At 32.1% G+C, this 17,390-nt stretch overlaps 1 protein-coding gene across 1 annotated transcript; it reads right to left on the bottom strand.

Annotated features, from left to right (window-relative positions):
• Positions 1 to 14,973: 14,973 nt before the first annotated feature.
• LOC120084926 lies at positions 14,974 to 15,438 on the bottom strand. The gene has a single exon (XM_039040735.1). It carries the CDS (start codon positions 15,436 to 15,438, stop codon positions 14,974 to 14,976), a length of 465 nt encoding a protein of 154 aa, XP_038896663.1.
• Between the last annotated feature and the right edge of the window lie 1,952 nt (positions 15,439 to 17,390).

Genomic DNA, 17,390 nt, shown 5'->3' with positions numbered 1-17,390 from the left:
AAAACTTGCCGATTGGTAGTTTCACTCAATCATTTTAGTCTTTGTCTTTCTATTCTGTTCATAAGAGTTCGTCGCATTCCACGTCTTTGCATAACTTTCACAGCCAGCTTGACCCCGCATCTGTAACATGAAGCCTGTATCTTGTATTCATCTAGCTTAGGTTTATTGTATTTTTATTTTTATTATTGCACCTTTACTGCTTTACTCTACTTTATTGCAATTTATATACCTATACAAACCAAACTTTTAAAGATTGAAAACCTGGTCACAATATATCATGAACATACACAATAACCTAAATCAGTCCTATGTTTCGACCTCGGACCACACCAAGAAACTTTTGGTGGAATTACATTTTGGTTCCATCGTAAGGAAAACTTGTGACAACGCTTGGCATACTACATGAACATCCATAATTAACGCATATCTAGCGATTAGTATCGCATCATTTCGAGCATTAGAACATCATCAATCATAGATTCTCAGTGTTAGCGTATATAAAACAATCAACAATCCTCCGTTTTCAACTCGCTTATCTTTATGCCATCTCATGTTAGAAGCGCCTTCTTTTTGATGCAAACAATCGTTTTAATCTCGGTATCAATGGAAATGATTGCATACCTATGTGGTATTTTTTTTTACCTGCCATCATTAACTTTGTACCGAGACTCACCACAAACAGGGCATTGTTACAAATCTTATAAACTCTTTCCATACAATACACAATCATATTTACACGTATGAAATAGACTCATAACCTAGGCAATAAATCACGCAATTTTCGGTTGGCTTCATAAAAAGGAAGTAGTGTATAGAGGTGCCAGCTGAACGCTGCTTTTAACAATTCTAGCAACATGTCAAACAATTGTTACTCCAAACTGTTCAGAACTTTGATATGCATCAACTCACTAAAAAGTTAAGGACGAAAATTGCGAACACCCAGGGTATAATCATAAACGTGCTTCGGTCATTAAATCCTCGAATAAGTCTTGGTATCTCTTTTCTTGACCATTAAAGGACATTTCATTATTCTCAATCCTTCCTTCATTTGCATTTTCGTTTTCAATTGGAACTTGTAAATCGTTTATAAGATTCAACATCTCATTTTCTTCGATAGCATTATCTCTATTATAATCTATTTCAACATCTTGTATTGGATGACTTGTTATGACTTCTAGATAAGTTTATTGGCTCTCCAAAATATACCCATTCACAATATGAGGGGAGATATTCCACTATGTTAATAGATGTCTCCACAATATCTATTTTCCCAAATTGAATTCATACAATTCTTGCATGGATATCTTATTCGTTCGGAATCATTAACATGAAACCTTGCCATATCTAAGAACTGTGATACTCCTTCTCTATACGTCCACTGATAACTTATTCCTTAGTTTAATCCATTCTTTATTCATCCTTAAAAATAAATATTTTCTGACCAAGTTGTAATCCAAAACAATAACCTGGATTAGAGACAAAGTACAAAGTATTATTAAGCATTGAGTTCCCATAATTTTCATTTTTTTAAGGCAAAATAAACACATAGGTCCATAGACCATTTAATTGTCTTAACAACTTTCAAATGTTTTATTTAGTATGTCTCCAAGCTTCCAATTTTTGTGTCTACTATAGGCCTTTCATCTATTCAACATCTTTCTAAAATTTACAAGCCTAGGACACAAAATTTAAAGTTCAATTTTCTATTAGACACAAAATTTAGTTTTTATGTCTAGTAGATTCTTTAAACTTTTTTAAAATATTAAATGTGTTAAGTACCCAATGGAGGTTTAAAATATTTATTTTATATTTTTTTAGATTAAATAGGTCTTTCATTTTTCAACATTCTTCGAAAAGTTAAATTCATGCGATGCTTAGGCTCTAAATAACCAACATCATATGACATGTTCGTGATAAAAATTACTCTCAAACAATTTCAGAGAATTATAAAACAAATATATTATGCAAATAATTGACGAGATATTAATGGGCATGATTTGTACAAAAAAAAATTAGATAAGATTTTAATGGCCATAATATTGTATGGGCATGATTTGTACAATAATTTCAGAAAATTAACAAAAGCGAAATACAATATTTAACACATTTTAATGGACATTTCACATATTGATTTAAATAAATATACAAGATAAAATAAAATGAGAAAAATTACTGGCGAGGAGATGACGCGGCGGCGGGCAATTAATTGCAGCGCGGGCAACAAAAATTGATGGAAGAAAAGGGAGAAATGGAAAGAAAAATTTTATGGGAAAAAGAAAGTGTAAAAGGATGGAAGAAAAGGAGAAATTGAAGAAAATTTTGATGAAAAAATGGGAAGAAAAATTGATGGGTAAAATGAGAAAATGGGAGTTAAAGTGTAAAATGATGAAAACATGGGGAGAGGGAGGAAGAATGGTGAAAAGAAAATGAGAAAATGGGAGGAAAAAAGGGAAAATTTTGAGGAGAGAGGAAGAAAATAGGGGCGGCGACGGTGGTGGTGGGGGAGGGGGAGGATTCAGGTTAAGGTATTTTTGAGAGGAGAGGAAGAAAAAAATGGGGAGTGGGGAAGAAGAATAAGATTTATATATAGTAATCAATGAACATTGCATGAGCATGACACATAGGTTAATAAGAGTTATATAATACATTATTTTGCTTAGCAATTGGAATGTTTTTGGTTGTTTCTTTTATATAAGTGTTTATAAGGGAAATTAGAACAAAATCAATAAGAAAGACATGCATGCGAACTTAGGCTTGAATCATATTTTAAAAGAGTTTTTAAAACTTTTTTAAAAATTTGATGGAGATAGACCTAAGATCACGATTTCTAATGAGATTAGAAACTAAGGTTTAATCTTTTAATCAGTTCATATGATTAAAATTGACTATAAAAAAGATTTAAATATGTAGCAAATCTATCTATAAGGGACCTTTTTGTCTAAGGCGGGTTCTGTCTTAGGGTTGGAGTACATAAGCTAGTGGAAACGGAACACCCTTACCTGGGAACCTACTTGAAAATGTGAATTAGATAGATTTGATGCATGAATACATATTTGAAGATAGTCCGTTAAAAAATTTAATAGGACTTAACTTGAACTTGTTTAATATCAAAGACAAAAAGTTGTTTTTAGCAAATTAAATATACTTAGATTAAATCAGTAGCTGGATGATTTAAGTTAATGAACCCCTAGGTAGAACATTCAGTGGGAGGTACTTGGAGGTATATATACTTCATTTAAACCTCTTCACATTTCTCCCTTTATGTTCACACTGTGAGATCTTTCCTTGGCTATGAAGCACAGATACTTCATTGATTGGTTATATCCAATGGACATAGAAATATAATCTGCAGTGCGAAAGTGCAGCTGTCGTCTGTTTACTAGAGAAGTGTCTGCAGTTAATGGCAAATATAATATAAAAATATAAAAAAAAATTGTAAAATAACTAAAATTATAAAATTGGATAATAGAAAATTTAGTGGAATTTGAAGTGAATTTCTTACCAATGGGTTTGTGATTTTAAATCTACCAAATGCCACTAGCCAAAGTGTCAAGTAGGATGTGGACTTACCTAGAGACCAAGCATGAATAACTATAAGGCACATGAACAATATGGAAAGTGACACGTGACTTTTGGGACACTAAATTATGGGTATCTATTTATTATCATAATATTCATAATAAGAACAACACTTTCATATTGTAAGTCTTTTCAGATTTTGACCATTTAAAATTTGATAATATATAAAAACTTTGTTCAATATACTATTTTAAAACTCATTCATTTTTACTAAATTAAAAACATGTATACTATGTATTCTAAAAATATATACATTTATCATAAGATATTATAAATTAGAGATTGTAAAATCACAATAGTACAATTTCTATCATAAAACATGTTCATAAAATAAATGATAATAGTGTATACTCATCTTAATATTTAGTGAATAATTACAATTAAATTTATTATTTATAAATATATTATCAAATACAATTTAAACAATTTTTTTATAAATTAGAATTCAACTTTTAAATGTATTACCAAATACATATTTAAAGCACATGAAATAACTTCTATTTTCGTTGAAACGTTGTTTCTCTTTTCTATTTTCAAATTATTACTAACTAAAAGCATCTTAATTTTTGAAAAATTACTTTGGTTTTTTAAATACAAAATTCTTTACGTTCTTAAACAACTGTTACAAACAAAAAATATATAAAAAAGTCACCAGGCAAATTTTAACTTGCACAAAAATATTAAATAGTTTCATTGATATATAGTTAATATTGATTTTTTATATAATTATTTTATTTAATAAATTAAAAGATTAAATTATTGGATTTAACAAGCGGAAAGCTTGGTTTTCTTTTTGGAAAATTATCAGAAATAGCACGTTTAAATTTTCACCTTATGAAACTAGCATCCTTTTTAAAAACTCATAAAAATAGTTTTTCTTAGTTCATCCCGAAAGAGATCGACCACTTAGATTTAGTTAAGAAATCAAGTCTTTCTAACTTATGGATTGTTTTGGGCCTCCTCAGTCTCACCTGATTACATACCAAGATTTGCTAATTTTTTATGTAATCTTCCCAAATCTTATATCAAATCTAATGTAATTTCAAATTTTCTCCAAAATCGGTTATGTTTATTAAATATTATATCAAATTATTACATAATTTTTCAAATCTTTATCATAATTTATGTTTTCACAATTTTATGAATTTCCAAAACTCCTAATAGGTTTTCCAATTATCAAAATAGATTTTCCAAATTTGATTCAACATTTGTATATTTTGGGAAAGATCAAATTTTGCAAAAAATTGGGTAAGATTTGGGATATATATAGAATCTCGGTATTGATCTTGTCCGAGATTCCACCGAAAAAGCTCGAATATATGAATTTTGGTGTTAATTATGTCCATAATTTCACCAAAAAATCTGAGCTTTTTGGTCTTTAATTCCAAATTAATTAATTTTAATTAATTAACTAATTGGTATTTTGATGATAACAAACCTGCTTCTATATATTAATAATTTGAGTGTTTTGAAGTGTCTATTGCATAGAGCTCAGAACAACAGTTCTAACACACATTGAGTCACTTAAATCGGACATCAAACGAATAAGATATGGCTGAAACAAAAGAAACATCGTGAGTTGATGACGTGACAGAAATTTTTGTCATTTGGACCAATGGAGGAGTGACACATGGTGGACTTTTGATTTTTAGATTGATTAAAAAAAATTGAAATTAAAAAGAAATTTAAAAGGAAAATAAATTTAATACTATTTTATATTTGTGTTAGTTTTGAACAAATGGTGAGCATTGCTTTTTATTGGGTTTTAAAAGAAATGATTTAAAAAGATATATATTATTATATTATTTTTTTTATGTTAGTTAAATTTAAAATCTTCATCGTTGATTTTTCTTTTCCAAGATCCAATGGCCCAAATTAAATGTGGCTTTAAAAAATCTTTCCTCTATATTTAAATTCATCTTATTCTCCAAGTCATGACAACAAGTTTATATTATTTTTAATCCTCCATAACTCAAAATCTCCATTATTACTCTCTCTGAGCTTCAATTTTTTTCTTTTCATCTTCTTCTCGAGAGATATTTTAGGATTATTGTGTTGAGGGCTACAATTTGTAAATCCACTCTTGTAGAGAGTATGTCAAGTGTGCTTTTTATTTTTACAAACATTTTGTAAGGATTGTTTTTTATCCCAGAAAAAGAGTTGTTTTAACGGTTTAATCCTTAACCATGGAAATGATTGGATTTTTTCTTGCACCGGGTGAAAGAACGTTGTAGCGCTTCGACTCTAAGCGTGGAAAGAGTCAAAGACTTTAGTGAAGTACCCAAGAGAAGGTTGGGAAGTGGACGTGGGCTAATTGTGTCCTACCACTATAAAACTGTTAGTGTTAATTTCTCTATCCCTTTCTACTCTAATTTTGCAATTAATTTGTTGTTATATTTTATTGCATGAGATTAATTACAATATTTGTTCCTTAAATTAATTGCTTAATGTTGATTTAGGTTAGTTGAATTGGTTTTTATATATCTCATATCATTTTTTTTAAAATCAAATTGGCTGCTTAAAAGTTTTGATTTTAATTACTTTGATTTTAATTACTTGACTATTTTAGGTTGTATTTGTTTGTATGAATTTATTGTTCAAACTATTTATTAGTGAAAAGTTTGTTAATTTATTTAATTGGGTCTACATTAGGAAAAAAAAAGTTTTTATTAGTTTTAATTAATTTGTTTAAACCCTATTCACCCTCCTAGGGTTGCGATATCAATCCTACATCTCGGTGTTATTTTGCCCGAGATTAACATCAAGATGCATATAATCTAGCGAGATGGATCGAAAAAAATCTCAAACAATTGATAAGTTGGAAAATTTTGATTTTTTAACTAAAATCTTGTGGTTGATCTCGTCTAAGATGGATCGCGAAAACTATATTCTTACGAGTTTTCAAAAAATGTGCTAATTTTGTAAGTTAAAACTCTACCCATGTTATTTCTGACAATTTCTCTTTCTTTTTGAGAAAAGTACTATTATTATTAATGCGCCACTAGGGCAATTTAGGACATGTGGAAGGCCATTCAACATTTAGTTTATAAACTCTAGCACGTTTTGCTACACAGCCAGCTACTTTATTATAATTGTGGGGCAAAATTTAAAAGAAATGGTGATGAAATTTTTTTGAAGTTGCACAGATTTCTTCGATCCAACATTATGCTATGCTAGATCTATCTTCATCATCTGTTATTTGCTTAATGGCTTGTAAACAATCGAATTCGACAATCAAGCTCGTGTATTGACATGACAGCGCAAATTTCATTCCTTCGTGAATAGCTAAGACTTCGGCTAGCGGTGCTTCAAAGATAATTTCTGAGAATTGGGCAACTACTCCTTTAAGGATGCCATTTGAATCTATGATTATTGTGCTTAAGCCAGTTAAAGGAGAATCAAGTTTCCACGTCGCATCAACGTTCAATTTAAAGAATGGTTTTTTTTTTTTTTTTTTTTTTTTTTTTTTTTTTTTGTGGTTTAAGCCAATTGCTATGCAGAAATGTGGGATTTGACTTAATTGGAGACAAGTCGTTCAAATTCTTCTGAGTAATTTAGAATACAATCTCTTTTCAATGTGTGACTTACAACTGGCTTCTCGAGTCTTGTATTGTTTGTGTCATTCCAAATTGACCAGTATATTAGAAAACCCATATATATATATATTAAAAGAGGTTAAGAGGAGAGAATGATTCACTTTCCTCTTTACTCCTACCTTTTTTATTGATGTGCCTTACCCTCACACTTCGTGACAAAATCTTAACTATATATAATGAGATATCTTTCATTTTTAACCTAAAATTTTTTAAACCTTATATCTCTTCATATTGCAACCTTTAGAGAAAAAAACTACCTCCTTATTAAAAGATCAATCACGAATCAAATCATTTTCAACAAAACACATTTTGTGCAAATCTACAAATGAGACTATATCTCTTCTAATAATCAAAGTAATCGCCAATTTTTGTATTTGTTTTCTTTTAGAAATTTAAATATGTTTGGTACAACACCACATATGTTTATGATAGTTGCTTCTCAAAATTTCTCTATTTATAACTCTATGTAAGGAGACTTCAATTATGGATGGTACCCAAAATATAGATGTTCAAATTGAGATTGATTATATATTATTCTCCCTTCTTGCTACTTTGATCCGTTAAGAGGCGAAGATTGAGAAATTGGAGGGACTGACGGTAAGACATGAGAATGCAATGCACTCTAGAAATTGGAAATATTATTTTCTCATGTAAACTGATTTTCGATGAGTTCTTAGAAATCCTTCATACACTTTTTTTTTTGTAGTTGTTGTAAGTTCCCTCTCCCCTGTTTCTTACTTATTGACAACCGGAAAATAAATTTTTATACGAGTAATTATTCTCTACCAATCACAATGACAAAGTGAGAATCAAGATGCAAAAAAAAGTTAAGAAATTAGGACAGAGAGATATGAAGATAATCAGGGAAGATGGAGATATGGAGTGAGAAGTTAGAAAATATATAGGGATAAATTATTAAAATAATTTATTATTTTGGTTTTTCTTTTTCAAAATCTTATTGTATATTCATTACTGTATCCATATAAATTTTCTTCCATTTGTCGTCAACAAAATAATTTTTGTGGGGTACAATCAAATACAAGGGTATGTTAATAGACCATGTTCTCCTTTTCTTAAATTAATCAAATAGAATAATTTTGTAATTTTATTTCCTTTTAGTGTTCACTTGATATTTATTTTTTTTTTTAAGATTTTATGATTGGTCTTAAAAATTTATTATTGACTTTTTTAATAAAATATAATCAAAAGATTTTCTGCATATGGTGTAAAAAAGTTTTGACAATGTATTAAACACACTCATCTTTTTAAAAAATAATAAGAAGACGAATAGAAATCCACTCTAAAAACTGATATTTAAAAAAATATATGTTCTCTATCAAAGGTATTCCAAATGGAAAATAAAATAGAAAAAATAGGGAATATAGAAATATAGACCAGATAAATAGGGGGGAATTTAGGATATAGAGAGTAGTTAGAAAATATTTATGGGAGATTATTAATATTAATTTAATTTTTTTATTTCTTTTTTTTCGAATATCATTCTATAATATAGATTTTCTCTTACTTGTGGACAAAATAAATTTACGACGTTAATTAATACAAGGTATGTTATTAGAAACTTTTTTTCCATTTTCTTTAATTAATAAAATAAAATAATTTTACAATTTTTTTTCCCTAATATCAAGTATACTTTCTCCGATTGTAATTATCCCTTTTTTTATGATTTTGTGAGTTAGAGGTAAGAGGATAAGTTGTAATTCTTATTTTAAAAAAATTAATAAATAAATAATCAACAAATTTTTTCCCTTTAAACAAGAAGGTTTATTTAAAAAATCATATAAAAAGTTGGTTTTCCTTTGATTTTTCCTCTCTAAAGTCACGACCTTCGAAAAACTATAAAAGAATTACTCCATTAAATAATAATTAAAATATGTTATTATGTCATTTTTATATCAATTTTATTAACATCATATTTTAATTTTATTCATCCATATATTTTTATATATATAATATAATATATATTTATAGTTCTAAATTTCATACCAACTATTTAAATTTTAAATTCAATTATAAGTATTCATTAAAAAAAAAACTATTTTCTTTAAAATTGTTGTCACAAATGTTCAACCACGTCAAAAGTATTTCATATCTACGGTAAATTAACTTGAAACAAGAAATATAAGTTTAACGATATTTTTAAATTACTTTATTTCATTTCAAATATTTTACTAATTAAATTAAAATTGAATCAAAATTTTATGATAAATAATAATTAATTATAATTTTAAAATTTAATATATAAATTAATGTTAAAAAAAATTTAAGCCATGCATTACACGGGTCACCCAACAAGTATATATATATGTCCTTCATCCTCATACATATTGCTTCACCGCGTGTTTATTTGGGAATTTTGAAAAAAACTAGCTCAAAATAAAGGAAGAGATTAGAGTTTGTTAAAGAATTGATATTCGAACATTCCCACATAGGCGGGTTAATTAGAAAAATTATGTTGGTTTTGAAATAGAAATTGGTTGGAAATGGGTTTAAATTTTTTTAGAAAAAATAGGTAGGATTTTTTTCCTTTTTTTTTTTTTTTTTTTTTTTTTGTCTTTTTTAGTGAAAAAGTTTCCTTGAAAATTGGAATGGAGCCCACAACAATTGTTGTGATTTTCTTTTTATTTTTTTTAAATTCATTTCCTTTACTTTTTAATGAAATGTAATATCACTATTCTTTTTATATAATAATTATCTTATTATATCATATAGTTTTCTTTTTCTTTTTTTAGCAATATTAAATTTAATTAAAAGAAATATTATTGTTGACATGAAGTTTCAGAAAAACGTATTTCGTGAAGTTGAACTTTATTAATATTGATGTTGATTTAATTCAAATGTAGTTCAATCTTTAGTACTTGATCCTCTTATTCTTTTTCAATTGAGGAAGCGAAGCACCGTAATGTTCTTAAATGCTTATATCTTCAAATGACTCAATCTTCAAGTGTGGTTAGGGAGTTAAGGAGTCTTTTGATTATTGGGATAATTCTCTCTAGGCCCTGAGTGTAAATTTTTTTTTGTGAGATGAACTACTCTATTTATAGAGTTCACATGTGGGCTTTATGAGCTTGAGTTAGGTTGATCCATGAACTTATCCTTGGGTCCAACTAATTGGACTTGGGCCTTATTTGACATTTGGATCAAATTAAGCATATTCTTGGGCTCAATTTGATTTTAACCCAAATAATAATATCAAATTGGACCGAATAAATTTTATTCAATCCAACGATCATGATGAAAACAAGTGGCATCATCAAAATTTGCCAATTTCAATTTGGAACATATGTAACTTTTAATCAATCCTAAATTCAATGATTTCGTCACTAATTTAGTAAATGGCGTGGCAATTTGTGATTGATCCAAAATTTCTCCCTCAACAAATATCCCTTTCCGAGATTTATGCACATATATGAGTGGATGAATCTAAAAAAAATAAAGTTGGAATCAAAATTTAAATTTGCTTGTTCTTGAATTTGACTCCATTTGACACGTCAATTAGACTATGAATTTAGTACATAAATTTAACTAGAATTTTGGGATAAATTTTGGAATATGACCAAATTTGAATTTGAGATTTTACCCTCAATTCCAGTTAGAAAGAGGATAAAAGCTAGACTTGTTTTGAATTCGAGATAAAATTTGGAATATGATCAAATTTTAATGTGAGATTTTAATCACAGTTTAATATGAAAGTTGAACAATTTGAATTTAGAATAAAATTTGGAATATGGCCAAATTTTAATTTAAGATAAATTCCCCAATTTAAATTTGATTTGAGGATAAAAACTTAAACTTGGATTATTTGAATTTGGATAAAATTTGTAATATGCCCAAATTTTAACTTGAGATGAATAGAAGTCTTATTCACAATTTCAATTTGATTTGAGAATGAAAATTCAAACTTGATAAATGAAATTTGAGATAAAATTTGGAATATGATCAAATTTTAACAAAAGTTTAGATAAATTTGGATAACCCTAATATTCGATTTCAAGCTAATCCATACAAATTCAGATCTTTTCAATTTTTTTTTTAATTTAAGCAAAGATAATCTAATTTAAATCTAAATCAATTTTCTAATTTGAAAAGATTTTGCTTGAAACCTAAATCAATTTCCCAATTTGAAAAGTTTTTGCTTGAAATCCAAATCAATTAGGATTTAAAATCTTTCTATAAATTGGTTCAAACCAATATTTTTTTTTCTCAACTTCAATACATGGTGGGTAATTTTCCCCTTGCTTCACTTTTTTTTTTTTTTTTTTGCTTGATATCTTTTTTTTCTTTTCTTTTAATCATCTTTCCATTTGACGAATATTTGGATCAATCTAAAATGAAGAAGATCGAACCAACTAGTTGGTATTTTCCAAATTGATTGAATTTTTTTTTATTGCAAGCTCGAATCACACTTGCCAAACATTCCAGATTATCTACTTCCTTCGTCCTTCATTGTCGTTCACCATCACCTAATTTAACGCACCGTCGACAACCATAAGTTTTTTGTCGCCAACCATGTCATTCAAACTGCACTATCCATCAGATCGAGCACCACCTAATCCAAGTCTAGCATCATCCAATTCATTTGGCTCAGTTTCAGCCTCCGTTTCATAACCCAGGCTAGATCTGATGCGTCTCTATCTTCAGATTAGTCACAGCAGCTATTGCTTGCTTCATACCCAACTCTTGTCCAACCACCTCGATGGCTGCACGTTATCGTTCGAGATGAGTCGCTGAGAGTAGGGAATTGTTGGTGAAAATTCAATTTTAAATTGAAGGAAAATAGAAGATGAGAATCCCATATTGCTTAAATCAACAAGAGGAAGTCCCTTCAAATACCTCACCTTTAGTTATGGGTTTGGGCCTCAAGGGATACCCATATTTTAGAGAGGATGGTGAAGGAATGGGGTCATGGGACTTGGTGGATGGTGGAGAAATGGACTCCACACCTAAATCCTACATCGTTTACAGTGATTGGAGAGGTCAAAGTAGTGCGTGTCACAAGTTTCCTTGCGCTCATGCATACACGATACTGAGGTCTAGAAAATGGATTATGAATGTATGGAAATGATACATACTGTGAATGAAGAATTACAGAAGATAAACATAGAAGATGAAATAGAGGATAGAAACAAATACGGAAAAGTGTCAACGTGTCTTGACACAGATCTCGATCGAAAATTGTGCTTGTCGGCGTGTGGATGTGGTGGAGAGGAAAGCTTCCCTCTCAGCTTTCCCGGTAGAATTGATCTTTGCACAGAGCTTCAACTACGGGAATCAGAAGAATTCTCTGCTCGGGACTCACCTCTTGGTCTTGTCTCGTCGTTCTCCCGGATCTACTCTGGACAGTCGCTTTAGACCAGCCTCTCTCTCAGAATCAGTATATGCACGTCTCTATGTATTCATGTATATCTTTCAGTGAATTTGAAGAAGCTATTTATAGGCGAGACTTTGGCTCTTTGAATTTGTGGTCCCCACTGTATAGTTATGGTAGTTCCTGAAATGGCGGAATGGAAAATTCCTTCTGTTACGCAATCAATCCGTCAGAAATGCACAACTAAAAACTGTACACTTGTCAGAATCCTCCGTAAATGTGTTGCTCTTCACATCTTCGATCGATCGCCGCATGCGGTGTTGTTTTTTATTGCCGCATGCGGTTGAAATTGCATTGATCACTAAGCTCAAGATCGATTGTTGCATGCGCCGTCATTGCGTTAATCATCTTTTCATTCTTGATTGATGGGCACAATGCGACGTAGATGCGTTGTTCATTTTGTCTTTGAGCCATTAACGCATGTGGTGACTTATTTCCTGCAAAACAGTGACTGAAACATTATATTCTACCATCGTAATAGTGTTAGTGGGTGTATTTATGAAATTTCATAATTTTCGTATTTCTTAGCCAATTTGTATACTATCGACGCAACTTTCCTTTCTTTTTTCCGTAATATCTAAATAAAACAGTATAAATAACTTGTGTTTCTACAAGTTATGACACCCCCAAATTTAGATATATGCTTGTCCTCAAGCATATCTTTCACTAAGGCAATATCACTCAATTCTTATCCTAACTTTGCGTCGATTGGTTGCTCCGAATGCTCCACCTATACAACATTATTTAACAACGCAATTTCCTTCTATCCTTGATAATTCATCAACATGCCCTACTTTATTCTTTTATACAACAAACCTCTACTAAAAAATTCCCTTCTTGTTTTGAAAAGAATGTTTACCTCTTCTTACAAAAACAACTAGGTGTGTCTGTATGCGGTGGTTTAGTTTGCGTTATTTATTAGAGACTGTTGATCATGGTTACACTCTTCGTTTTGGCTTGCTCTCACGAGTGTCATGCGAACATCCAACTGGTTGTATGCCAATTTCAACTTCAACTCTTGATTTTCAGCTAAGTTTTACTTTTGCTGGTCAGAGGAGTTGTCTTATCTTTCTATTTTTTCTCTTTTCATATTCCATCGTTCTTGGAAACCCACCTTCATTTTGGCTTGCTCCCATGGGTGTCATACGAACATCCAACTATGAGCAAGTTCCTTTCACGACTTAACTCTTATCAGGTTGGGATCTTCCTTTGTGCTGACATTAGAGTTTATATGAAAAGATTATATATATATATATATATATATTTTTTAGTAATGAACGCATTTTCTAATGATAACCACATTCGCTTGATCGCACCTGCTCAGACCTTCCCCACCCCCAAATTTAGAGATGCACAAGGTCCTCATTGCGTTGTTTTGGACAGAGTAGACAAAACACTTAGTCAAAATTTCGAAAAGAAGGTTTGAGCAGAGTTTTGAAGTATAAAAGGTAAAGCAGTGCTATTGCTATGAATTATCTAAGTGTTAATCAGAAAGTGCAAAGTGTGGGAAATGTTGCTAAGGGTATGCATATTACTCATCATAGCAGCGCAATGAATAACGCAAAATATAAAATAAAGAACATCGCAATAATTGACAAAGAATGATAAGTAAGAGGCTAACGAATACGGAAAGAATAGTTACTCAGTTGTATTAAAATTAACCAAGTATACAAAGAATTACAAATATCGCAATACAAAATTTGAGCATGTTCAAAGAATTAAGAAATAGCTTCTATACATAAAAATGATGAAATGAATTTATCCTTTGTATTTTATTCAGACGAGTGCAAGGTTAATGATTAATGCCATGCCTCCATTAACGCAAATGCATATTTGCAGAGGACGGGCAACAACGCATGTATTAGCGTAACACACCCCTCAACTCAACATATTTCTGGAGGACGGGCGCACTGTATTTCTACTGGCGCAACACTACCTTGACATAGTGCATTTTCGCTAAGGACGGGCAAAAAATACATACAAGTGCAATATACCCTTCAGCGTAATGCATTTGGGTAGGATGGACGCAAAGTGTATCTTGTCAGCACAAGATGCACCCATCATCAAAATGCATACCGATTTTTATTTTTCTTTTTAACTCATCAACAACGCAAGTCAATAAGACTTTGCAGTTTTCATTTTCTTTTTATTCAGTCATTCACAAAGCTATAAAAACCACGCAACTAATGCAGAAAAGTAAGGAACATGGACAAGGCATGGGAATAACGCAATTGAATTAAACTGAAGGTAAACTCATAAAGCAGTAAAGGCTATTCTAGTAAACAATAAATAACACAATGCAGAAAACCGTAAAGGAAAGCTGTAAAGAAAGCGATTAAACATAGATATAGGGATGCTGTTGAAGGAAGTTTTTCAGAGTTACGGCAATAGCATCCCCGCAAGTGGTCAATCCTACTTGCCTAAGTTGATGGTCTCCATGCGTCGTTCCACATTGCCCCCATAGTAGGGCTTAATTCGTTGACCATTTACTTTAAATGTGTTGCTTCCATCTTCAGTTGTTAGTTCCACTGCGCCATGTGGAAAGATAGTCTTGATGTGGAATGGCCCAGACCAGCGGGACTTCAACTTCCTTGGAAACAATCGCAAACATGCGTTAAACAGAAGTACCTGTTGATCCTCGAAGAATGTCCGATTGCTTATGCGATCGTCATGCCACTTCTTAGTTTGCTCCTTATAAAGCTTGGCATTTTCGTAGGCATTCATTCGCCACTTGACCAACTCGTTCAATTGTAACTTCCAGACTTCCCCCGCACTTGACAGATCAAAGTTCAGCTTCTTGCTTGCCCACATTGCCTTGTGTTCCAACTTGAGAGGCAAATGACAAGCTTTTCCGAAGATCAGAACATATGGGGACATGCCTATTATTGTTTTGAAGGCAGTCCTTATGTCTACAATGCTTCATCGAGCTTGGGTGACCAATCCTTCCTGGAGGTACTGACTGCCTTCTCCAAGATAGTCTTGATCTCTCTGTTAGAAACTTTCGCCTACCCATTGGTTTGTAGGAGATATGCGGTTGCAACTCGATGGCTGACATTAACTTTGGTCAACAGGTTGGTGATGATGCGGTTGATGAAATGTGAGCCTTCATCGCTGATTAAGGCACGGGGCGTTCCATACCGAGTGAAGATATTTTTCTTGAGAAATTTCGCCACCGTGACCGTATCGTTCTTAGCGCATGTGATGGCCTTGACCCACTTCGATACATAATCAACCGCGACCAAAATGTATTGATGACCTTTTGAAGGCGACAATGGGCCCATAAAGTCGACCCCTAGACATCAAATAATTCAATTTTCAAGATTGAAGTCAAAGGCATTTCATTTCTTCTGGACATGTTCCCTGTTCTTTAGCATCTGTCGCACTACACAACATGGGCATGGGCGTCCTTAAATAGTGTTGGCCAGAAATAGCCACTATGTAGAACTTTTGCAGCGGTCCGTGCCCCTCCAAAAAGTCCTCCATAAGGGGACTCATGACAAAGTTCCAGAATATGCTTGGCCTTATGCTCAGGAACGCATCGACGCAAAATATGATCAGGTCCAAGTCGATACAAGAAGGGGTCATCCTAGAAATAGAATTTGACTTCATGTTTCAGTTTCTTCTTCTGCTAGTATGAGTAGTCTTCTGGTACTTGGCCACAAACTATGAAGTTTACAATGTCTGCATACCATGGAACATTAACCCATACCGACATAAGTTGCTCGTCAGGGAATCTTTCTTCAATGTCTTTTTCTTTTTGCTGAACCTCGCAATTTTCTAGCCGTGATAGATGATCTACGACTTGGTTCTCAGTGCCCTTCTGATCTTTAATCTCTAGGTCAAATTCTTGCAGGAGTAGTACCCACCTTATCAGTCTTGGTTTCGCATCTTTCTTCGTCATCAGGTATTTGATCGCAGAATGATCAATATACACCACTACATTGGTTCCAATTAAGTACTGTCGAAATTTCTCCAACGCAAATACCACTGTGAGCATTTCTTTTTCCGTGGTGGTATAATTTTCCTGCGCATCATTCAATGTTTTCCTGGCATAATAGATAGGATGCAGAACCTTGTCTTTGCGCTGACTCAAGACTGCGCCCACTGCATATCCACTGGCGTCACACATCAACGCAAACAGTTATGTCCAATCTGACGCAATCAGAATGGGTGCGGTGATGGGCACATTTTTCAGCATATGGAATGCTTCAGCACATGCGTCATCAAAATCATATTCGCGATCAATCTCGAGGAGCACACTCAGGAGTCTTGCGATGTGAGAAAACTTGAGGATGAATCTTCGATAAAACCCCGCATGTCCCAGAAAACTCCTGAGTGTTTTCACATTGATTGATGGTGGTAACTTGGAAATTGCATCGATTTTTGCTTGATCAACTTTCAATCCTGCCTTTGATATCTTGTGACCTAGCATGATTCCTTCTTCAACCATGAAGTGGCATTTCTCCCAGTTCAGAACAAAATTAGTTTCAACGCATCTCTTCAAGACCTTTTTAAGATTTGATAAACAAGAGTCATAAGTGTTGCCGAAAACTGAAAAGTCATCCATAAATACCTCAACTAACTCCTCCAAGAAATCTGAAAATATTGCCATCATACACCTTTGGAAGGTACCTGGTGCATTACATTGGCTGTTCTCAGCCTGAATGGAATGTGCATTCAGCCTGAATGGGAAAGGTGGAGGATTACAACGCTTCTATTAAGGGAATGTGCATTCAGCCTGAATGGGAAAGGTGGAGGATCCCGTCGTACTTCCTGTTCAATTGGCTGTTCATTGAGGTCCTTCGCTTGCTGTGTTTTAGGAGCTGGAG

The sequence above is a fragment of the Benincasa hispida genome, chromosome 9 (assembly GCF_009727055.1).
Source record: "Benincasa hispida cultivar B227 chromosome 9, ASM972705v1, whole genome shotgun sequence".
Lineage (NCBI taxonomy): Eukaryota > Viridiplantae > Streptophyta > Magnoliopsida > Cucurbitales > Cucurbitaceae > Benincasa > Benincasa hispida.
This window is presented reverse-complemented; position numbering and strand designations above follow the sequence as displayed.